Source organism: Vigna unguiculata, chromosome 2 (genome assembly GCF_004118075.2).
Source record: "Vigna unguiculata cultivar IT97K-499-35 chromosome 2, ASM411807v1, whole genome shotgun sequence".
NCBI classification, from domain to species: Eukaryota; Viridiplantae; Streptophyta; class Magnoliopsida; order Fabales; family Fabaceae; genus Vigna; species Vigna unguiculata.
Genome location: NC_040280.1, coordinates 9,287,275 through 9,308,522, shown reverse-complemented (window position 1 = coordinate 9,308,522; position 21,248 = coordinate 9,287,275). Strand labels below are relative to the sequence as shown.

Sequence of the window (21,248 nt, the reverse complement as noted above, 5' to 3'; positions counted from 1 at the left end):
AAGAATCTTTCTAGGTTAATTTTAATGATAATTTTATGAACCAAATGACAGGATTACTTGGCTTCATCACAAGTCACAATCACAATCTGAGTTTCTCAAGCAATGTTCAGAGATAATTACTAAGAACATTGCGTGTTGGGTTCGGGTATTATAATCGATCATATCACTTTTTTTGGCTCTAACCCAATCATAGTCATTCAAACACTTTATAAATTACTTGTGCCGCTAGCAATTTGGCATGTTTTGGCATAACAGTATACGAAATTGGAACAAAAAAGAAATTAAGATAAGTTTCAATTCTCAATAACTAGCAAATTGAGCATCTTTATTTCCTTGCAAAACATATGAACAGATATATAAGGACAAGAAGAATCCCTCTAGACCAATGACAAAAGATCCTCTTGTTATTTTAGCATTGCAATTGTCAACACCAACCACTACTATGTTATATATATATACACAAGCCTTTTGAATGCAAAAACCACACAGGTTAATAAACTCTGCATAAACTATTTGCAATAAGAGTGATAGGAGGCATTAAGATGGGGTTTTCTTGCAAGGAATTCAAGGTGGGAAAATGTGAGGGAGAAAAAGTAGTAGATGGGGAAACCATGCCCTTGGTGCTAGAACCTCCTGCATCAACCAAGAGTGACATTGAATCCTTGCTCTTGGCTCTGGAGAACAACAAAGACTGGTTTGAGCAAATGATAATCAAGAACAGTGCTGTTCTCCTCAGAGGTTTTGATGTCAAAAATGCTGAGGACTTTAATGAAATCGTAGAAACATTTGGGTGGGAAGACATTCGTTATGTTGGACCAGCACCTCGTACACATATCTACAAAAGGGTGTGGACTGCTAATGAAGGACCCCTCTCAGAGTTCATATACTATCACCATGAAATGGTTCTGGTAAGTCAACTACACATTCACATTAGCACCATAATGTGTCATGCACTTAACCACTTTCTTGATATCAGTATCATATAATCATTTCTAATAAGCACTTTCAAACAGATTTCATGTATTCTTGTTGCCAACTCTAATTTCAGTTAATTACTATGATGTTCCAACTAAAAATTCTGAGATCTTGTTTGACCAATATGCAGTATAGAGAACCTTTTCAGCCAATGATTTCCATCAGTTAATCTGATAATCAATCTGTTTGACCAAGTTGTAGTGTATAGAAATAAAATTATGTATATAAATAATATCACTAATAGACAATGTTTGACAATATTCTCTGCATATTCTTCTTTTCCTGATATTAAAATATTTTGCTTAACTCGTCCTTCGTACATTTGCACACACTATAATTGGGCCAGAAAGTGATGATATGATGAGAAACAAGCACTGTGATTATTTAATAAAAATAGTTGAACTGGTATTGTATCCTTGAACAGCAAATGTCAACATCTATTTTTAGTTCAGCTGTTACATCATGGAGGAACTTCCATGTTTTTCCTAAACGATCAACACTATAATCTCAATGAAAAACTGGTAATAAAATTTGATGATTTAATTTCCAGATCAAGGAATTTCCCAAGAAAGTGATACTCTTTTGTGAGATACCTCCTCCTGAAGGAGGAGAGACCCCTTTTGTTCCAAGCTTCAAAGTGACAGAAAGGATGGTAAAAGAGTTCCCGGAAGAGGTGAAGCAGATGGAGGAGAAGGGTTTGAAGTATTCGTTTATAGCTCGTAGTACTCAGAATGATAACTCCTCCATGAGAGGTAGAGGTTGGGAAGATGCCTTTGGTACCTCAGATCGCAAAGTAGCTGAGGAAAGGTGTGTTCTTCCGTCAAATGCCAACACATAATATGAACTAGTTTTGTACATGCATGCATTGTCTAAGACTATTTGATCCCTTTCAATCTACATATTAGAGGCATTAATAACATGTTGCATAGAGATTGCTTTAGCCTACACTATCTCAATCCATACAATAAGTGTTGAGTACGTTCGATAAAAATAAGAAAGTGGAACATCGTATAATAAAAAAAAACATAAACTCATTATCTTAATATTAGGTAGAAGGTGATGTCAATCTCTTATGTGTATTTGACTCGTGTTTCATTAGTGTTGAATCTCTTTGATAAAATCCCGTCGAAAGACGAATAAGTTTTTCTTGCAACGAGTGTGTTAAATGAGAAAGTTCATGACACAATTCAAATAATACTTACTTTTTTCTTGTAGAAAATGTGTCAAAAGAGCATGATTCAACTAGTATTATTTCTTTATTATAAAAATAAAGATCCAATGAAGCAATAATGAGTAAATGAATAGGCTGCAACTATGCATGTAAAGGCTTTTAGTCTTGTAAGAACTTAAACACAGAATCCAATGAAAATCTGTATTTGGGTCATTGAACCTTACAAGTTTTGATTGAAAAACTGTTGCAGAGCAAAAGCTCTAGGAATGGAGATGGAGTGGCTTCCAAATGGGGGGGTGAAGACAATACTTGGACCAAGAAATTTAACCAAGGTATTTGAGGGAAGGAAGGGAAGAAAAATGTGGTTTAACACATTGGTAGGGATGTATGGGAAGGAACTTAGCTCCGCAATGATGGCTGATGGAACAGAGATTCCAGAACATGTAGTGAAAAGATGTGAAGAGATAATTGAAGAAGAGAGCATACAGTTCAAATGGGAGAAAGGGGATGTTCTGTTCTTTGATAACTATGCTTTGCTTCATGGTAGAAGGCCTTCCCTTCCTCCAAGGAAAGTCCTTGTTGCCACATGCAAGTAATTGGATATTATGGTATTCAAATTATATGCTAAGAGAGAAAGGGTGTGGAGGATAAAAGCTATGAATAAGTTTGTCATTTCACCAATATATGACAAGGAAAAAGCAGTGTATCCATCATTTCTTGAATAATTACTTCTCTGCAGAACCTACTTATAAAGAACCACCAAACCAAATAATATGTGAATATTAAGTTGTATACAAAATTGTTAGAATATGTTTGCATCATTATATGTCCAGCAGAGTATTATATATATCAATAACGAGAAATGAAAAATCGTACTTTATTTTTTTTTTCTAATACTTTATATTATTGGTTATGTCGTAGCTAAAGTCTCCAGGGGGATTCCTACATCCTAACAAGGGCATTTAGTGTTTCTTGCCATATCCTAACAATAATTATAATTTCGCATTTATCTTAGTTAATAGGAGGGGACGTAACTTCTCTAAATTTTCATGTGTTCATGACTATCTTTAATTATTTAAAATATATATATATATATATATATATATATATATATATATATATATAAAAGAAACCAACTAAAAAATTAATCAAAATTATATGTCCTTTTATGTTAATTAAAAGAAAAAAAAGTCATTGAATATGTTAATGGGATCTACTATTTATGTTAATTATCTTACTTGATTTCCAAGAAATTATGTGTTATAGGCTAAGTGATCTCATTTATTATGATTTTTTCCTCAAGTGACTACATGTCTTCATAAGAAGACTTCGTGGTTCACAAAATCCACGTATATGACAGAATTTATTTACCAACTACAATACTCTCAGTACTGTCAACTAATTTGGTCAATGGCATCCTCGTACAATTTGACATATGTATGATTGACGTATTCTTAAAAAACCCCTTAACCTGAAACTAAAAGCTCAGAGGCTTGTATGAGAATTATCTCTAATGGTTTTAAGTAAATAAAAATTTCATATTTGTGGAATGAAATTTACTTTGATTCTAATTTTATATTAGAATGTACTTTCATTATATTTTCTTTCATTTGTAAAATAGGTGTAAAAATCTTTTTTTCATTTTAGTTTATCGAGCCAAAATGATGAGATGCCTCGAGCCAAAGGACCTACAACAAGAGTCATGGCTAGGAGAATACAAGAGGAATGGGCCTTAAATGCGCATGCAAGGCCCAAGATGAACTTCACATGGGCCAAGGAAGATGTGAAGACCTACCCTAGGACATTTTGCTTGTAAATACTAGATTAGGATTTTATTTTGGGCTTTGTATTTTGGGCCCAGTAGAATAGGGTTTTCTTTGGACCATGTATTGGGCCTTAGAGGAAATTGGGCTTTAGAAGTAATTTTGGACCAAAAAGGGGAATTGGGCCAAATGGGCCAAGAGTAGTGTGTCTACTCTAGAAAAGCCTAGAAGCTTCTCAAACTTGCTCTCCAAGGATGAGAGTTAGCTTCCCATGGCAAGACAAGTGTGACTTGCTTAGGTGGCAAGTCACACCTCCCACATGCTCCTTTTTGGCTCCAAAATTCAACTTTCTAGACTCCTTTTTCCCTCCACTTTTTGGAGACCCCTTGGTCTCATTTTAGCCTATAAATAGAAGGCTTAGGAGATGTATTTTTCAGCTTTAAATTGAGTAATGAATTGCTGCACAAATTTGTGCACAAATCTCTTTTGAGCTCACCTTAGAGTAAACTCTTCTCTAGTTTACTCTAGTCTTCTTCCTTAGGAGTTGGCCTCACCTCTCTTAAGAATCCTTTCACCTACACCAAACCAAACACCTTAAGCTTTTTTCCTTCATGCTTCCGCATCCAACACCATCCATGGAGCCTCCATTCTTCATGCAAGCTTCAATGGAGACAAGAAGAAGCCATCATGTGGTATCATGAGCCTTGGTTTTAGTGAGTTAAGTGCTTCTTCTCCATTTTTCTTTCAATTCCGTGTTGTTCATCACTTCTCCTACTTGTCTTGCTGTTTTTGTTCATTTTATTTTGAGTATTAATGTCTTTTTACTTTGGTTCATCTTCATTTGCTTCATCTTGAACCATCCTTATGTGCTTTAGGTGTTCTATTTGGTTTCTACCGCTTACTTTTCATTTTAATTGAGTATTTGATGTTTTTGTTCAGTTCATTCTCTTGATTCTTGAGTTTATTTTGATTTTAAGATCCATATGTTTTGTCTAGAGTCATGTTTAATCCATATATGTCATTAATTCCTTGTTTAGCTTTTAATTTTCTTTGAATTTGTTGGTGATGTGTTGCTGAATTTTTTTCAGATTTGAGTGCAGTTTTAAGCCTTAAAAATTAATACTCTCTTCTCTCTTTGAGCCTTGGAAATGAACCTTCACATCTAGATAACCTTAGTTATCTTAATGTCCAGTGGGAATTTTCCTTATGCTTGCTTAAAATCACCATAAACCACACTAAATTTCCTTTCAATTAATTGTGCTTTGGTGCTTTTTCATTTCTGTTTTTGAGTTCAGATTGCTATTTAGATCTTAGCAATGTCTTAGAGTCAATTTCCATTGTGTTTCATTGTGTTTCATGATCTTCTTTTGATTCCTTTAAGTTTCCTTCTCCTTTGTGCTTTTTGTTTCCATTAAATTGCAAATGATCAAACATAGTGTGGTGGTGATTCTGTTTTGTGGTGGAAACTAGCTGCTGTAAGAGCTATAAAAAGAAAGAAAAAGAGCACAAAAAGAATACAAGCAAGTGCCAAAAAGAATCAAAAGAAAAGATCAAAAGAAAGTGGCAAAAGAAGTACACTAGAATCACTACCATCACTTGAATTTGAGAGCATTATTTTGTTGCATTTTACTGTTGTTCCAGTTTCTATCTGACTGCACACTGTTTGTATTTGATTTATCATAAAAAAATGGCCGGTGCAAATCCAAATCTAATTTTTGCCTCTTTTAGCTAAGACATAGACGAAAAAGTGAAAAAAAGAATCATTGAAAAATGTTGAGAAATGAAAAAATGAAAAATATCTGAAGTAGAGGCTTGAATTCACGTTTTTGGACTGGCAGTGAGTGAAAAATCAAATTCAGTGCAGTTTTCTAGCTTATTTTGGTTGTTTTTCATCCATTCTAGTGCCATTCATTAGGTAATTCATTTGAGTGCTTATCTTGTTTCTTTACCTTATTTCTAGTTTGTCATTTCTTTGGTAATCCTTTGAGTTTGTCATGGCATTATTCACTTTTGGTTTAGCAATTATAATTTTGTGCTTTTCTTGCTTTATTTCTTGACCTCTTTTGGTTTGGTTTCTATATTTGGTGCATACTTCTTTTTGGAGGTGATCTAATTTTCCTAAGGTAGCATCCTAGGAGGTGGAGTACCTAGTCCCGAAAGAGAATCCTCTTTGGTGAGATCAAGAGGAAGTGCAAGAGTGAAACACTTGTGAGGACCAAGCCAAGAAGACAAAGCCAAGAAGACCTTTTACATTTTGTGCACTTTGATTGTATTCAAATTGAGTTGTAAAATTGTAATGCTTTCCTTCTTGTGTTCATGGCCTAGTTAGGTGTCTTGGGGGAGTCTTAGGTACTCAATCCCATCTCCTAACTAGAACCTCTTCTATACATTAGTGAAGCGCTTTTAGTGGTGAAGTTTGAAGGTTCCAAGTGCCTTCTACTTCTACCAAAACTTAGGCCGCATATAGCTTATAATCTTTCTTGGTTTTAATTTTCTTGTTTGATAGTGACGATTCAACCTTATGATGTTTATCTTGGAGGAGATAATGTTTCTAAATTCATTTCCATCCCCTAAGTCTTCTGTCATTTTTTTTTCTTTTGAATCTTGCTCTTATTCTTATATTGTATTTAAATTTTTAGTTCATGACATGTTGTCTCTAGTCCATTTTCACCTTATTCATATGATAATATGTCTTTCATCTTATTTCCCTTTCTTAAATTATCTTGTTATTAGTTTTTCTTTCTATATTTAATTCCACTCTTCTTCGAATTTATTGTTGAAATCAGTGAATCAATTTTCCCATCACCTTTCATGATTTAAAACAAATGAGAAGAATAAACTCTATTTAAATTCTATGTTCTATACATTAATTGGTTCTTTTTTATATGACTCTTATTAGCATCTTAGCTTCAAATGAAAAATATGAGGGTACACAACCCCTTAACCATAAGAGAATAATGTTAAGGATTAACTATATGACGAGTGCCTATTTTGCCTTCGTGTAATGTTTAATTTTGGGTGTTTAAATGAATTTTTGTGCTTAAAGAGTGCTTTAATTGACAATTCTAATAATTGGGCTTAATGAGTTTGTGAAATAAAAATGACTTAAAAAGTGATTTTAGTTGGATAAATTATTTTTGGATATTCTAACGTTTATTGATGTAGGTGAAGTTAAAATTGGTTTATTAAAGGTGTGAAATTAAATTGCTCTAAGTTACAAAATCAAATCAAGACTAGTAAATTTTGGAAAGGATTATACAAGGAGTTAAATGCATCCCTAGTTTTCACTTATACACCACTCATTTTCAAATGGGTACACAGTCAACCTATTTCTGCACCCCTTCTATCTACACACTTCCTTCCACTCAAAATTCAGCCCTATTCATAAGTTGTCATGTGGCAATCCTCACTTTCAAATCTATCCAACCATATGTTTCCACCTGTCACTATCCTTGCACTCACAACCTGACCAATTAGAACACGCCACATCATCATCTTATTCCCCACAAACCCTATACACCACCTGAAGCAACAGAACCCTAATGGGGAGAGAGAGAAAGGGGATGCTACGTGGTAGTCCCTTATTAGACAATTAAAAAGTCAAATGGGTCAAAATCTGGTCAAACTTAGTTAAATATTCAAATCTGGTCAAAGTTTAGTCAAATAAAGAGGGGTTAAATGCAATTTTTGATATATTTGGATTTTCCTGCAAATTTGGACTACAAGATTACAAATGGCTGATTTAGAAATTAATGCAAATATTATTTGGTAATAATTTATCATATATATTTAAAGCACCCTCCAACCCCATCAAAGATCTCTTGAAATTTTAGAATTTAAAGCACTTTGTCATGAAATAGAAGATGCTTCTAAAGTTGGTCATTAGAGCTGAACAAATGTTTGAAGATTTAAGTCAACTAATGAATGATACAGGTCTAAAGGTCATTTTGGAATATTTGATGAATATGATGATTGAAATAATGAAGACAGAGATCAATGAAATGATACAGCGGATGGATACAGCAGAATCACGTCACACTGAGAGATTTGCTTATATGTATGGTGATGCTCATAGTAATATGTCTACTAATGGAGATATTAATTATATTAAGGATGTTGCTGAAGTTGATGAAGAAATTGGAGACTCTCACACTGGCATATCTATTGATGGATATGATAATGCTGCTCAATGTGAATATAAAGGTGTACCTGTTTATGAGGATATGAGTTCAAATGATCATTTTCAATATCAAAGTTTTAAGAATAATATAATGAAGGAACCAAGTGCAGTTGAAGAAACATCAATATTGCAAGATGCATCTGAAGCATCTATTACTACATCTGACTTGGTTAATGATGAAGTAGCAAAGTCAACTACTTTAGGTGAAGTTTTTTGCTCACAAGATGAGATTATGATGATTACTGATGATCCAGATAATCACATTAATGCACCTGATGATGCTCAAATTGAGTTGAAGCCACACACTCTACACATCAAGTTTGTTAATGTGAACATTGAAAATAAAATTTCAGTGATGATCTTTGTTGACATGGTTGCGGAAAAAGAAGGGAGGTTGTTGCAACAAGAAAAGAGGTCAAATTCAAGTTCTTCTGAAAACATTGTTGATCGAAAATTAAAAATGCATGCATATTTGTTTTTTCCTTTTGATTTTAATAAAAACTTTACAAAATTTTCAAAAATGTGTTTTTGTTTTAAGTTATGAAAATAAAAATGTGAAAATTAAAAAAAAAATTGTACAAACTGACTTGTTCTTGAAAAAGTTAAAGAAAATAAATTTTGACATATAGTCTCATTGAACCAGAAGTCATACAAAATTTTTCATCTCCTCCCCAAAATAAGTCCATCAAGGACAATACTATGAAAGTAGTAACTTTTTACTTAATGAAACTTTTAAACAATATGTCTCAAAAGAAATCTACCAAAATATTTTCCTATTTTCAATAAAACATATTGACATTGGATTTTTAGAATTTGATTAAGATAATTCTGGAAAAATAAGAGTCTTGTTTATACGAGTGGATTGTGTCTTTGATATGCTAATCGAGTTGATTTGAGAATTTCTTAATTAAATCTTTTGTGAAATAATTTGACCTTGTAAGTTGAGAATCTCCCATTTGCAATTGTGGAATTTAGAATTTTTGTCGACTGTCTTCTTTTTTAATGAAGTAGTGGATGTGAGGGATATGATGAAGTGGAGTTTAAAGATAAGGGTGACGAAGGAGTAGATGGTTGATGAAGGATTATCTTGTTCCTTTTCAAGATTATTGAATATGGTGTGAGTTGATTAAGAAAACTAAGTAAAATCCCCATTGGACATTAAGATAGCAAGCTATCTATATGTGAAGGTTCCTTTCACAAAGCTCAAGAGAAGAAGATGATGGATTGATTCAAAACAAAAAGGAAATGGAAAGCACATAAACCATAGAAAACCAAAAACAATTAAAGGAAGAAGAAAACATAAAATGGAAAGGAAAGGAATGGTAAAAATGTGAGAAGCACGCCACTACAAGGCTAGGCTAGAAGCCATGGCAACCTTGAAGATGAGTGGATGTGTGTCGCCACTTGCTATGCAAGATAAGGCTTAGAAGTATTCACTCCCAAGGGAGGAAACTCTCACAAATGGTTGAGACACAAGAGTGTTTTTACTTCAAAATGTTCAACCCTTTTACATGTCTAGGAGCACCCCTTATATAGAAGAGTTTAGGGGCCTCTAAGCAAATAAAAGATACCTAAGGATGTCTCTACAAAAACCTAACCCTAGCTTCTAGAAACTAGGTCAAATAAGGTTACAAAAATGAGAGACAAAAGAGCCAACTATGGTGTGTGCAAGGCAAATTTCGTTCTAGCACAAAAGGAGACAAAGAATGTGTCTCATATGTCTCTAAAAAGTGCCCAAAGTGTGCTAAAAACAAAGGAGACCGAAAGTACATAGGTACACTTGTTTTATGCCTTTTACTTTATGCTTTATACCTTTGCTTTACTCTCTCACCCACATCATTTATGCTCCCCAATCACCATGCGCCACCTAGCATTGCTTTCTTACTCCTAATTAACCTACAAAGCAAATAAACATAGATTAGCATATTGGCTTAAGTCAAGTCAACTATAGTCAACAAGTCAAACCTAGTCAAAGGTCAACAAGTCAACTAAAGTTGATTCAACTAAGTCAACTTAGGGAATCAAAAATAACAAACACAAATGAAAGGGATGAAGGATTAGTGAACTTCCTTTCTAAACATGCTTAGTCTTCTTAAGCTTGTGCCTTCATCCTTGGTTGAGATCAATCCTTCATCAATGGTGAGAGTTTGAGGATCATGAAATGGGGGATGAGGATGACAAAGGAATGAATGGTGAGGGTCATGATGAGGTGGAGGTTGAGGGTATGTAATGAAGTAGAAAGTGAGACTAAATTGACAAAATTTAACTAAAATAGGAATTTATTTAAATAAAACACAAACGGTCATAATTAAAACAGTCCATGTAATGTAAACATTGTCACCCTGTACACTTAACCATTATGAATTTAAACAACGTCATGAAAAGAATCAAATAGAACACAATTTAAGAAAACATAGACCTAATTGAATGCGCAAAAAACAAAACGACTAAATTAAACAAACTAGACCAAAATAATATTTAAGCTTTTAATTTATAATAAAATTTATAATTTTTGTCAAATTCACTTTTATACCAACCATCACATATTCAATCAAAGAAATTAAAAAGCAAAAGGCAACGATCGAACCTTGCACCACCAGCATTCTGAGGTATGTTCACCAGACCACTAAACCACAAGAACATTTCCAATACAACATTATCATATTTGCGATTTTCTTTTATTTGTTCATATAGTCCATTCATGCTATTCAGTCACTGATACATTGATTGGATCCTTTACCCACCGATTCAATCCTTACTACAATAATACTTACCCGAGACTTAAAACACTGATAAAAAGAATGGATGGAGAGGAAAGAATAAAGGGGAGAACAATGAGGGGAGATGAAGCAAAGAATAAGTTAGAAAACAATAGGAAAGAAAAAATAAACTTTTCTAAAGTTTCTTCGTCCATTTTTTTTTCTTAAAAAATTAATTTTTCTTTAAAAAATAAGATGTTTTAACATTTTATTAGTTTTTCAGAGAAGGGTATTTAATCTAGTTTCTCCTTTTAATGTGCAGAGTCCTTTAAAAGTTGTTTAAATACACACATTTATAGGATAAAGTACGAGTGAAGTTTACGTATTTAATACCAATGTCTAAATCTAATCCATATTTCTAGGAGAGATGGTGAGGCATTTTTTCATATTTTTTTTCTTCAAGTTTTTCCAAGGGGAAGTAATTTTTGTTCTCCTCCCTTTAGATGCCTTCTTGAGAAGAGAGTGAGAATATTGCTAACTTCCTTTTGTCTAACTCAATGACTTTATCTCATATTTTCACATGACTACAAATGGCGTAGCTAGTCAATGGCTCATTATTAGGAATAATATTGAAATAATGAATATGGTGTCAATAATAAAAATATCACAAGGGTAATAACTATTGGTGTAACACTGGTAATGTTTTGATGGCATAATTGTGATGATATGGAGAAATGAAAACTATAATAAAGCCAATACAAATAATGGTGCTAATAACTATTAATTAGTTTCCTCAAGAAAAAAAAGGTAGGAATAAATAATTTAGTCTTACAATGAAAAGTGAAAACTATATTTTATTTAAAAGTGCTTGTTTGAGTAAAATTCTTTCATAATTTAAAGATAACTTGTATCTACAATTTTTCTAAAAAATTGTTTTAACTTGACTATAAATCAATTTTCACTTGTGAGGAATATTTTCCTTTTCATATTATTTTATTATCATACAAGTTTTCATAGAAAAAACATGGCTTGCATGCAGTACAATAATCCTGCAATGTATTAATCTAAACTTCTGCTTTGTTGATATCATATAAGCTTTGATAAAATGGTGTAACATATTTCCACCAAACCAAGGGACTTGGTAGAGCAGTAACAAGAGGGTATAACATGACAAGGAAAAAAATGTCCTACTTATTGTGAAACAAACATATAACAGGCAGCACAACAACGAAGCATGATCTCTATCATAACTAGGGTTTTAATGGGAGGCTTCCTACGCTCTTGTTCTCCACCATGTCCATCACTAAACATTAACTGCCACCTACACATTGCGACTGGGCATGCCACGGCCCCTACCTCGTCCAGAATACCCATAGCCTCCTCCTCTTCCATAATAACCACCCCAGGAACGTCCACCACGGCCGGGACCACGACCCCCTCGGCCACCACGGTGCCTCACAAAATCACCAAATGTCTACACCACAAATCAGAAAAAGAATTGAATATTGTTCCCAAAATACAAGATCCATGACAGAAAGAACATACCTCAGTATCAATCTTTATTTGTTCAGAGTATCTAGTCCTTCCATTCTGTGGAGCGTTATCATGCACATTGGACGAGAGTGAATCAAAGAAGTCATCCTTGTTATAAATAGGCTGTAAAAACCATGAAAAGCATAGTCAAAGCCATGACAGAAAGACCAGATACAAATACAATACATTTAGGTTAAACCTGAATTCACATCAAGCTGCGCATTATATATACATTACCTTAACCTCAAAATTTGATAAATCTTCAATGTCTTCGTCTTGATAATCTTCATCAAAGGCATTTCCTTCCCCATCCTTGTCTTTTGAATGAGACTTATTTTTACCAAGATGACCCCAAACTTCATCCTTATTGAACTTCTCATTCATTGCCATGAAATCAAAATCTTCAGTGAATTTTGTGACTGGGCGCGAACCCTGCTGCAGCAAAGCACTAATTAAGTTTTCATGAAGTCAACTGAACCTTACAATCATAAGGAGTATTTGGAAGAGCTTATTTGGGTTATCTTATGACATTAAGTGTTTGGGAGAGTTTATGATATATTCAAAAGCTATTTTTAAGCTAATTTCAGTAGACTCTTTAGAATAACTTTAAAAAAAAAAAAAACAGCTTACAACTTGCATGCAAATAATTTAACCCTACTTCCTCTTTGACATATATACCTAAGTAGTTACAAGATAAACACTTATTGAATAAGTGCTTCATTAAGCTCTCTACCCAAATGCACCCTTAATCTTTATCAAAAGAGAAACTATTTTAAAAATGACAATTTGTCTAGTAGATCTATTTAATGGTGTAACAATTACTTGAAAGAGGGCAAAAACTAACAACCCTTTAACAATCCAAACCACCAGTCCCCACCCCACTTCAAAACAAGAAAACTTTTAAATCTCTGAATTATCCGATACATCCCAATTTCTTTTGATATGCGCCATAGTGAAACAGTAAATTGAACATTACCCCAGCTCCTCTTCCTCTTCCACGTCCTCTGTAACTATAGCCATGATGAGATTGGGTAGGAACACCACCGGGCTTAAAAAAAATTGAAACCAAATGTCAGAAGTCATTCTCAATCAAAAGAATATACAGTAAATAAGATGAGTCAATACAATAAAAGATTTATACTTGTGATCACAAGTCTTAATCACTCGGTGCTAATTTTATTATTTAATAAAAGCACATAGCAAACACATTATGAAAGGTTCATCAATCATTGTAATTCATGAAAGGCAAATGCCAATTAAAACCACAGAAAAAACAAAACAAATCTTACATCCAATTCTTTGCAAAAGCGACAGAAAAAAAGAGTTGTTGGTCAGGAGGAAAAGGGCTTCTATGTTATCTAAATTACAGGGAAAATTTGTCCTACATTCCTGATTTTATCAAAGCATAGCTTGAAAGACGGGTCCAGTGCGACTTGACATGGAAGATCAAATTTCCACATAATTGTCATATTTGCAACATTTGAACTGATAAAAATGTACATTCAACTTCGGTAAACTCAACTCCGCATGAAAACCCATGCTTGAATTTAAAAGCACATTTGATAAAAGGTGAAAAATAGAACTTTTGAATTTGTTGAAAATTTTATATTAAGTTTTAATACAAATTTGGAGTTTAGATAAAAGATTACAAATGTATTAAGATTTCAAACATAACCCTAACCAAAATCAATTTTGCACAATCAAATTCAGAGTCATCTAAACACACTAAATATCTTTGAATAATAAGATTACTCCAGTTAAATCACAAGACTCTAGTCTCCACTATGTCACCATATTGTATAAAGTATATAGGCATGGGAAAAACCATCACAAGTGTGTGTGTGTGTGTGTGTGTGCTGCATGCATAAATTGATAAATCATAGAAGGATACCCTGTGACTAGCCCGTGAGGTTACTGGCAATGGCAGAATTGGTGGTTGAATTGCAGCAGAAACTGGCAGAGATATCTCAGGAGATGATGGTGATGATACTTGAACCACTTCAACATCCTTATGAGATGCTTGTGAAGGCTGAGTTGAAGAAGCAGTAGTTGGTCCATGTTGCATCAATTGACCAGGGGTTATCAGAGAAGGGGCTGATGGTTCTGCATGGATAGAAGTTGATGATCCAACAACAGCAGGAGACAACTGGGATACAGTTTGATAGGGCAAATTTGAACCTGAAATTGCATTTGGTTTATTGGAGATTGGTGGCACTAAAGCATTTATATCGGGACCAGAATTGGTCAAGGAAGTCAGTGATGGTAAGTTAGCAGCTAAACTGACTGCTGAAGTTGAAACATTGGGTGCCTTGTTTGTTACTGATACTGGTAAAATTTCAGAAGCAAGTGTTGCAGAGGGTACAGGAGATAAGGCAGAAGATGCATGAGGTAAAGCAGAAGGTGCAAGAGGCAAAGCAGAAGGTGTAGGAGGCAAAGTAGAAGGTGCAGAGGGCAAAGCAGAAGGAGCAGGAGGCAAAGAAGAAGGAGCAGAAGGCAAAGCAGATGGTGCAGGAGGCAAAGTAGATGGTGCTGAAGGCAATGAAGCAGATGTCACACTAGGGATACTAGTACTCACAGGTAGCAAAGACGATGGTAATTCTGGCAAATTAGAAGATACAGTAGGTAAAGGACTGAAATTGGGATACTGCATTGGCTGCTGCATAGATGAAGGCATTGATAAACCAGGTGGAGGTTGAAGCAGAGATTGTTGGTGTAAATGAGGAAGCCCGTTTGGGGCACCATAATATCCTTGCCAATACATTGGCATAGCAAGTCTACCACCATTTGTATTTGGAGCAGTTGGAGAAGCTCCCCATGATCCTATGTTAGGTTGATACAAAGGCAAGGGCCCTTGAAAATTTGACCCAGGATGTCCAAGCTGGGGGTTATGAGAGCCAAGATCAGTCAAAGACCCACTTACAGCAGAAGGCAAACTTGTAGATGTGGTGACTGGGCGAGGATAGTGAGACTGTAAATGCATTTCCATGTAATTAGGATAAGATTAATTCAACTGATTCAATATACAGACAATTTTTTTTCATCAACCTGAATAATAGCTGGGTCATTGTTGACTTGTGGGGTAGGCTGGACAGGTGGAGAAGATTTAACCTGTAAATCCTACAGAAAAAAAATAAGACAGATGCCTCAGCTGATCTGTTTTGTATATATCCACACAGCAAAGTATAAACAAAGCCTTTATCAGGTAATTATATACACTCATAAAATAGATTAGAAAATCAGGATCAGCCTTCAAATATTCCGTCTCCCAGTATATGCATCATATATTCTAGAACCAAGTTGTACAAAAGCAGTTTCTTTACAAATAACACACAAGTGACATGCCATTGTTTCTAATGTGTACTCAAATAAAATCAAGTACCAAAACTTTGAATGTATAGAAAACCACTTGTAATAATTCCATGCATAATACCTTGATGTCAGTCCCACGGAAAAGTATATACTCGTAGACCTTGTCACCAGGAGGAATCTGTGGGCCATCCTTTTTCCTTCCTTCTGTTCCAAATGATCGCACTGCAATACAAAAAACAGAATCATCACTCTGCCAATCCAACCCATGATAATAAATAACATATTTAGACGATAAAATTTGAAGCTGCAATAATCCACAAGGTTGCATGAAAATATGGCAAATATTGAAAGCTATTGATCAACAGTTCTGAAAATTTGAAATATAAGCACAGAACATAACCTTTATAACTAGTGCATAAAATTTGCTTAATTTGTTCTTTTTTTTCTTTTTAACAGTAATGGGTTTAACTTCCAACCAATATTTATACATACATATAGTAATGGCCTCAACTTCCAACAAATATTTATACTCCTAAATAACAAGTAGGTATACTTGAGCAAACACTACATCCACTTATTTTAGAAGGAGTACGTCAACAAGCTATAACTTCAATCTTCTTACATGTATATGTCAATACTGAAAAAAAAAAAACTATAGCAGGATAGTGGAAGATCGGTATTCTGAACTTTTTATTAATATTGCTATTTGGTTTATTATATTATTATAAATAAAAACAAGAAAAAAAACTAGACGCTAAACAAGGCTCAAATAGAGGTCTAACATACCAAAAACAACAAAAATGGCTCTATGGTGTGTGGCACGACACCACGGCTCTATGGCTTGTGGCCCGACACAACGGCTCATGGAGTGTGGCACGACACAACACAACGGCTCCATGGAGTGTGGCACGACACAATGGCTCCATGGAGTGTGGCACGACAAAACTGCTCTTTGGTATCTGGCATGACACAACTGCTCTTTGGTATCTGGCAAGACACAACTGCTCTATGGTGTGTGGCACGACACAACGACTCTATGGTGTGTGGCTCGGCACATTTCTGGTGTGTGGCACAACACGACACAACTGCTCTATGGTGTGTGGCACGACACAACGACTCTATGGTGTGTGGCTCGGCACATTTCTGGTGTGTGGCACAACACGACACAACTGCTCTATGGTGTGTGGCACGACACAACGACTCTATGGTGTGTGGCTCGGCACATTTCTGGTGTGTGGCACAACACAACAAATCTATGGAGTGTGGCACAACACAACAATTCTATGGAGTGTGGCACAACACAACGGCCCAGCCACATGCGACACAACACAACAGCTCAGCTTAATAGCATGTGACACGATACATCGAGTGACACGACACAACGGTTCAGCTTAATGGCGTGTGAGACGACACAATGGTTCAGCTTAATGGCATGTGACACAACACGATGGTTCAGCTTAATAGCGTGTGACACAACACAATGGCTCAGCTTAATAGCTTGTGACACGACACATCACTCAATGTAATGACAAACCTGGAATACAGATATGTATGTCAATTATCATTCTCTCACTAACATTAATACTTCAAACATGAAAGGGAAAAATATGAATCTTCGCTCTTTAATCCAGTGCCTTTGTTTTTGGAAGCTGTGTCATTAATATAACAGTGCTGGAATATCTGATTTCGCTCCTTTTAGCATTGCACATGACTCTCACAGGCTGACAACTTAGGAATTTTTAGTTACTCCCTGCATTTATCAATCATTAAGATTTCCGGTATTCCGGAATGCGACAAATGTACAATCAACAAAAGCAAGCACCAAACAACAAAGTCCTAGAATTACAAAAGTCAAACCTAGTTCCCTGTTGAAGTGAGAGTCACATGCTAACATTAACAGAAGAATAATTTAGATACTACAACAGAAATAGATTAAAGCAACAAAACTAGCCGAGACACATCAGTAAAAGAAGCAACCCCAGAAGCTACAGGGAGAAAAAACAATCAAAAGACCCTGTGTAGCTTCTCAACAGAAGGCCCACAAAAGCTATCAAAAGTTCATAATTAAATAATTAAAATAACCATAAGAAATATAAAATTTAGACGGAGATTTCAGAGATCTGAAACCAAAGGAACCAAATTAAACTGAAAATGAACAAAACCTAGAAAGGATTAAGGGAAATTAGTCGAGAAAAAGGAAGTGAGTAGCAGAAGAATACCGTTTCTAAGCCCAATACTGGACTCTTCAGTGTTGATGTTGTAGAGAATGCCTTCGTATCTGATCTCACTCTTAGAGGTCAAGCTTATCAAGCTCCCAATGTAGGAATCGGCAGCGGAACTCGATCGAGAAGCGCTCTCAGACGCCATAATCATAAGCGAATCAGATTAGGATTTGGGTTTTGGGGCCTCTCGTTAGAAGCCTCTTTAATTTAATCGTTCTCAAGTTTCAACTCAGGTGATGGGATGTGTCAGCCAGACGATGCATTAGGGTTTGAGTTTTATACTTTGATCTTAGATTTCAGTATAAATGATATAATAACTCGTTATACACAGGTTCATGACACTCAGCAGTTACAAATTATATTATTAGGATTTTCTTATTGTGTTTTCCAAATTTTATGTGAGTATACGTTAGTATATCTATATAAATTCTTAAAATATATTAAAATTTTAATAAATATTGGTATATATTGTTTTGTCTTAAATATATTTGACAAATTAAATCAGATTATTAAGAACAATATTTAATTGTATTAATTATATTTAGAACATAAAAAATTATTAAACTACATTTTCTTAAAATTTTATATGAAAAAAAGTTATTAAAGATCAAATTTCAACTAAATTAATAAAACTTTTTAAATAATCTCACTAAATAAGTAAAAATTAGTTATAATTTATTTATATATAAAACGAGAGGTGTGACCTAAAGGGAATCCAGACCCTAATATGTCATAATCCTATTTATTTACTTCACTTTACAAAAAACACAGCCATCAAACTCTCTCGTGTTCTCCACATAGGCTTTGTTAGGGTTTAATCCCAATCTTGGTCTAGTGAGCTCAATCTCATTTCTTGCTCTGTCTCATACCCCTTCTTTCAAGTGTACTCTCGTATCTTAGGGTTTCGTAGTAAACTCGTTTTAAACTCATTCCGCTATTTTTTCCAGCTCTGAATCTGTTCTTAGAGCTACCTGTGCTCCACAGTTTGAGTGTCGAAGTTCTTGACTAGCACTTTTCAGGTAAGGGAAGCTAGAGCTTGCTTATTTACTTCGATTTTTTACTCGCCTTGCCTTTGTTTCATGATTTATGGCTTGTATGTTGTTATTGAACTGTGAAATGCCTTGTGTTATTGTTGGGATGTGAAAATGTGACTGTTGCAGGTACGAACAGGGGCAAGAACTGATAATCTCGCCCAAGCGAGCTTGTCTAGTCTAAGCGAGACTGGCAGAGACTTGCCCAAACCTTTTGTGCGAGCTGTCGCCCAGGCGAGCTATCTTCGTTTTGAGCGAAGGAATGTTTCGCTTAGGCAAGCAGATCTCGCCTAAGCGAGCTAGTGCAGAGGGCCAGGAGCTCGCTTAAGCGAGACCTTTCTGCCTGAGCGAGAAGCTGGGCAAGAGATGTGGCTTACTCTGTTCTTTCTTCATTCTCAAATGTTGGCTCTATGTTTGTACTGATCTTGCTTTTTAAGTATGAATTGGGTGATTATGTATGAATGGGATAATTTATAGTCTGTGATGGATGAGTTTAACATGATATGGATATGCCGCATGTATGGTTGGTTTCATGGATTGAGAATGATGAGTTGGTATGGATTTAACATGGAATATGAATGAGGATTGGTTATAAAGGTTGGCATGAGATTTATATGCATGATAAGTATTACTTGGTTGGTGGAATAGGATTCGTATGTGGTTAGGACGTAATTCCATGAGCCTCTATATGAGACTTTATGGTGGTGCCTCAGTGGTCGGGACGTAATTCCATGGTCCTTATTAGTGGGAGCTTATGGTGGTGCCCCATCTATATAATTTAGTAAGGATTCAAGGTAAGGTTGCATCCTGACACTCTAAGGAGTTAGTTAGTCTCACATAGAGCGGACTGACTCTTGTGGTGAGAGTAGCAGGAGGCCTGAAACTCATTAAGGTCTAACCTTGTGTGTGGGGGTTGAGACATCGTAACACTTAGTTCGGGGGTGAGCAGCTCGGTAGAGCAGGGAAATCCACCACAAGTGCAAGCATCCGCTGAATCCGACTAAATTATATGTATCCAGATGAGTCGTGTCTAAGTCCTAGTGTATTGTGTGCAAGTCATAACATGATTGGTTGATATATATATATATATATATATATATATATATATATATATATATATATATATATATATATATATATATATATATATATATATATATATATATATATACTTGTTGAAATATGAAAGTTGTGTGTGACCGTATGATGAACTATTTTCTACTCTAGCTTACCCTTGCTGCTTGTGTGACCGTATGATGAACTATGTTCTGTGTGTTTGGTTTTCTCCTTTTGCGATGATCATCAATTTATTGGTGTGAGCAGATGCGAGAAATACTCGTGGTCAACAGGGAGATGGCGATTCCGCTGCGTAGCCATCTGGGCTGTATGTTGTTCATCTGAGTTTCATTTAGGGCTAAGGCCCATGTATCGTCCTATCTTGGGATTCATTTGTTTTGCTGTCAATCCTCTACTTCATTTTGTGTATGGCATCATGGTGTGCCTTAAATCTTTTTTCTTGGATTCCTTTAGATATTATAAGGAGTAACGTTATACTCCATGACTTTGTTTCTCATTCTGTCTGTGTGACATTTCATTTAAATTAAGGTTGTATTTTAAATGGGGTGTTACAAGAGGGGGTATTTAAATAATTTTTTATTTGCATATATCTATATCATATTAATACATAATCTTAATATTTAACATCCTTTAAAACTAAATACATAAATATCCTATATTGTTATTAGGTGTGCATATAGATGATTATTATTCTATAAGCTATTATTAATTATGTACAATAATTTTTTCTACTTAATATTGATTCATTTGGGTACTATTATAAAAACAATATAATAAATATTTGGCATCAATAAGATTATATATATATATATATATATATATATACTTTTACACGCATAATTAATTATATATTAAACTTTTATAATTTAAACACATGTATTTAATAAGGTATTTGTCACTTAGGTAAGATGTTCTTATATGAATGCGCTTAAGAGAAAAACATTTCTTGTTTAATTTGTGAATATATCAATTGAACAAATCATTGTAGTTTTAGTGAACTTAAAACAAGTCATATGACTTAGTATAATAAGTCATCAACTCTAGATTCTACCTCAAATTCAAGACTATTTGTGTCTCTCTTTCTCCAAAACTTCAAGTTATGATTTGAGTGAGGAGTCATATTAGTTCATTGACCATTTGGATTCATATGCATTAGTACTATTTCCATGTAATACAAGTTATTGCTTGAATGTCGCTTTAGTGATAGCTCAATGCTCAAGCAATATATATAGAAAACCATAATTTAGTAATAAATCCAAATACATATTCCAAATCAGCATATGTTAAA

The 21,248-nt window shown here is 34.6% G+C and overlaps 2 protein-coding genes across 3 annotated transcripts; one reads left to right on the top strand and one right to left on the bottom strand.

The window, feature by feature from the left end:
• The first annotated feature begins 499 nt into the window (after nt 1-499).
• On the top strand, nt 500-3,010 carry LOC114174278 (clavaminate synthase-like protein At3g21360). The gene is made up of 3 exons (XM_028059092.1): nt 500-908; nt 1,526-1,782; nt 2,397-3,010. The coding sequence occupies exons 1-3, from the start codon at nt 543-545 to the stop codon at nt 2,740-2,742; spliced, it is 969 nt and encodes a 322-aa protein (XP_027914893.1). The 5' UTR covers nt 500-542; the 3' UTR covers nt 2,743-3,010.
• An 8,835-nt stretch (nt 3,011-11,845) lies between these two features.
• Nucleotides 11,846-18,146, bottom strand: LOC114173634 (protein decapping 5). Of its 2 annotated transcripts, none has more exons than XM_028058126.1 (8): nt 17,850-18,146; nt 15,752-15,852; nt 15,367-15,438; nt 14,213-15,289; nt 13,298-13,369; nt 12,559-12,756; nt 12,334-12,444; nt 11,846-12,262 (listed from the first exon to the last, which is right to left on the bottom strand). In XM_028058126.1, the coding sequence occupies exons 1-8, from the start codon at nt 18,001-18,003 to the stop codon at nt 12,110-12,112; spliced, it is 1,938 nt and encodes a 645-aa protein (XP_027913927.1). In that variant the 5' UTR covers nt 18,004-18,146; the 3' UTR covers nt 11,846-12,109. The 2 variants fall into 2 exon arrangements, with proteins under 2 accessions (XP_027913927.1, XP_027913928.1); XM_028058127.1 differs by having other exon boundaries at nt 12,559-12,753; nt 17,850-18,145.
• Between the last annotated feature and the right edge of the window lie 3,102 nt (nt 18,147-21,248).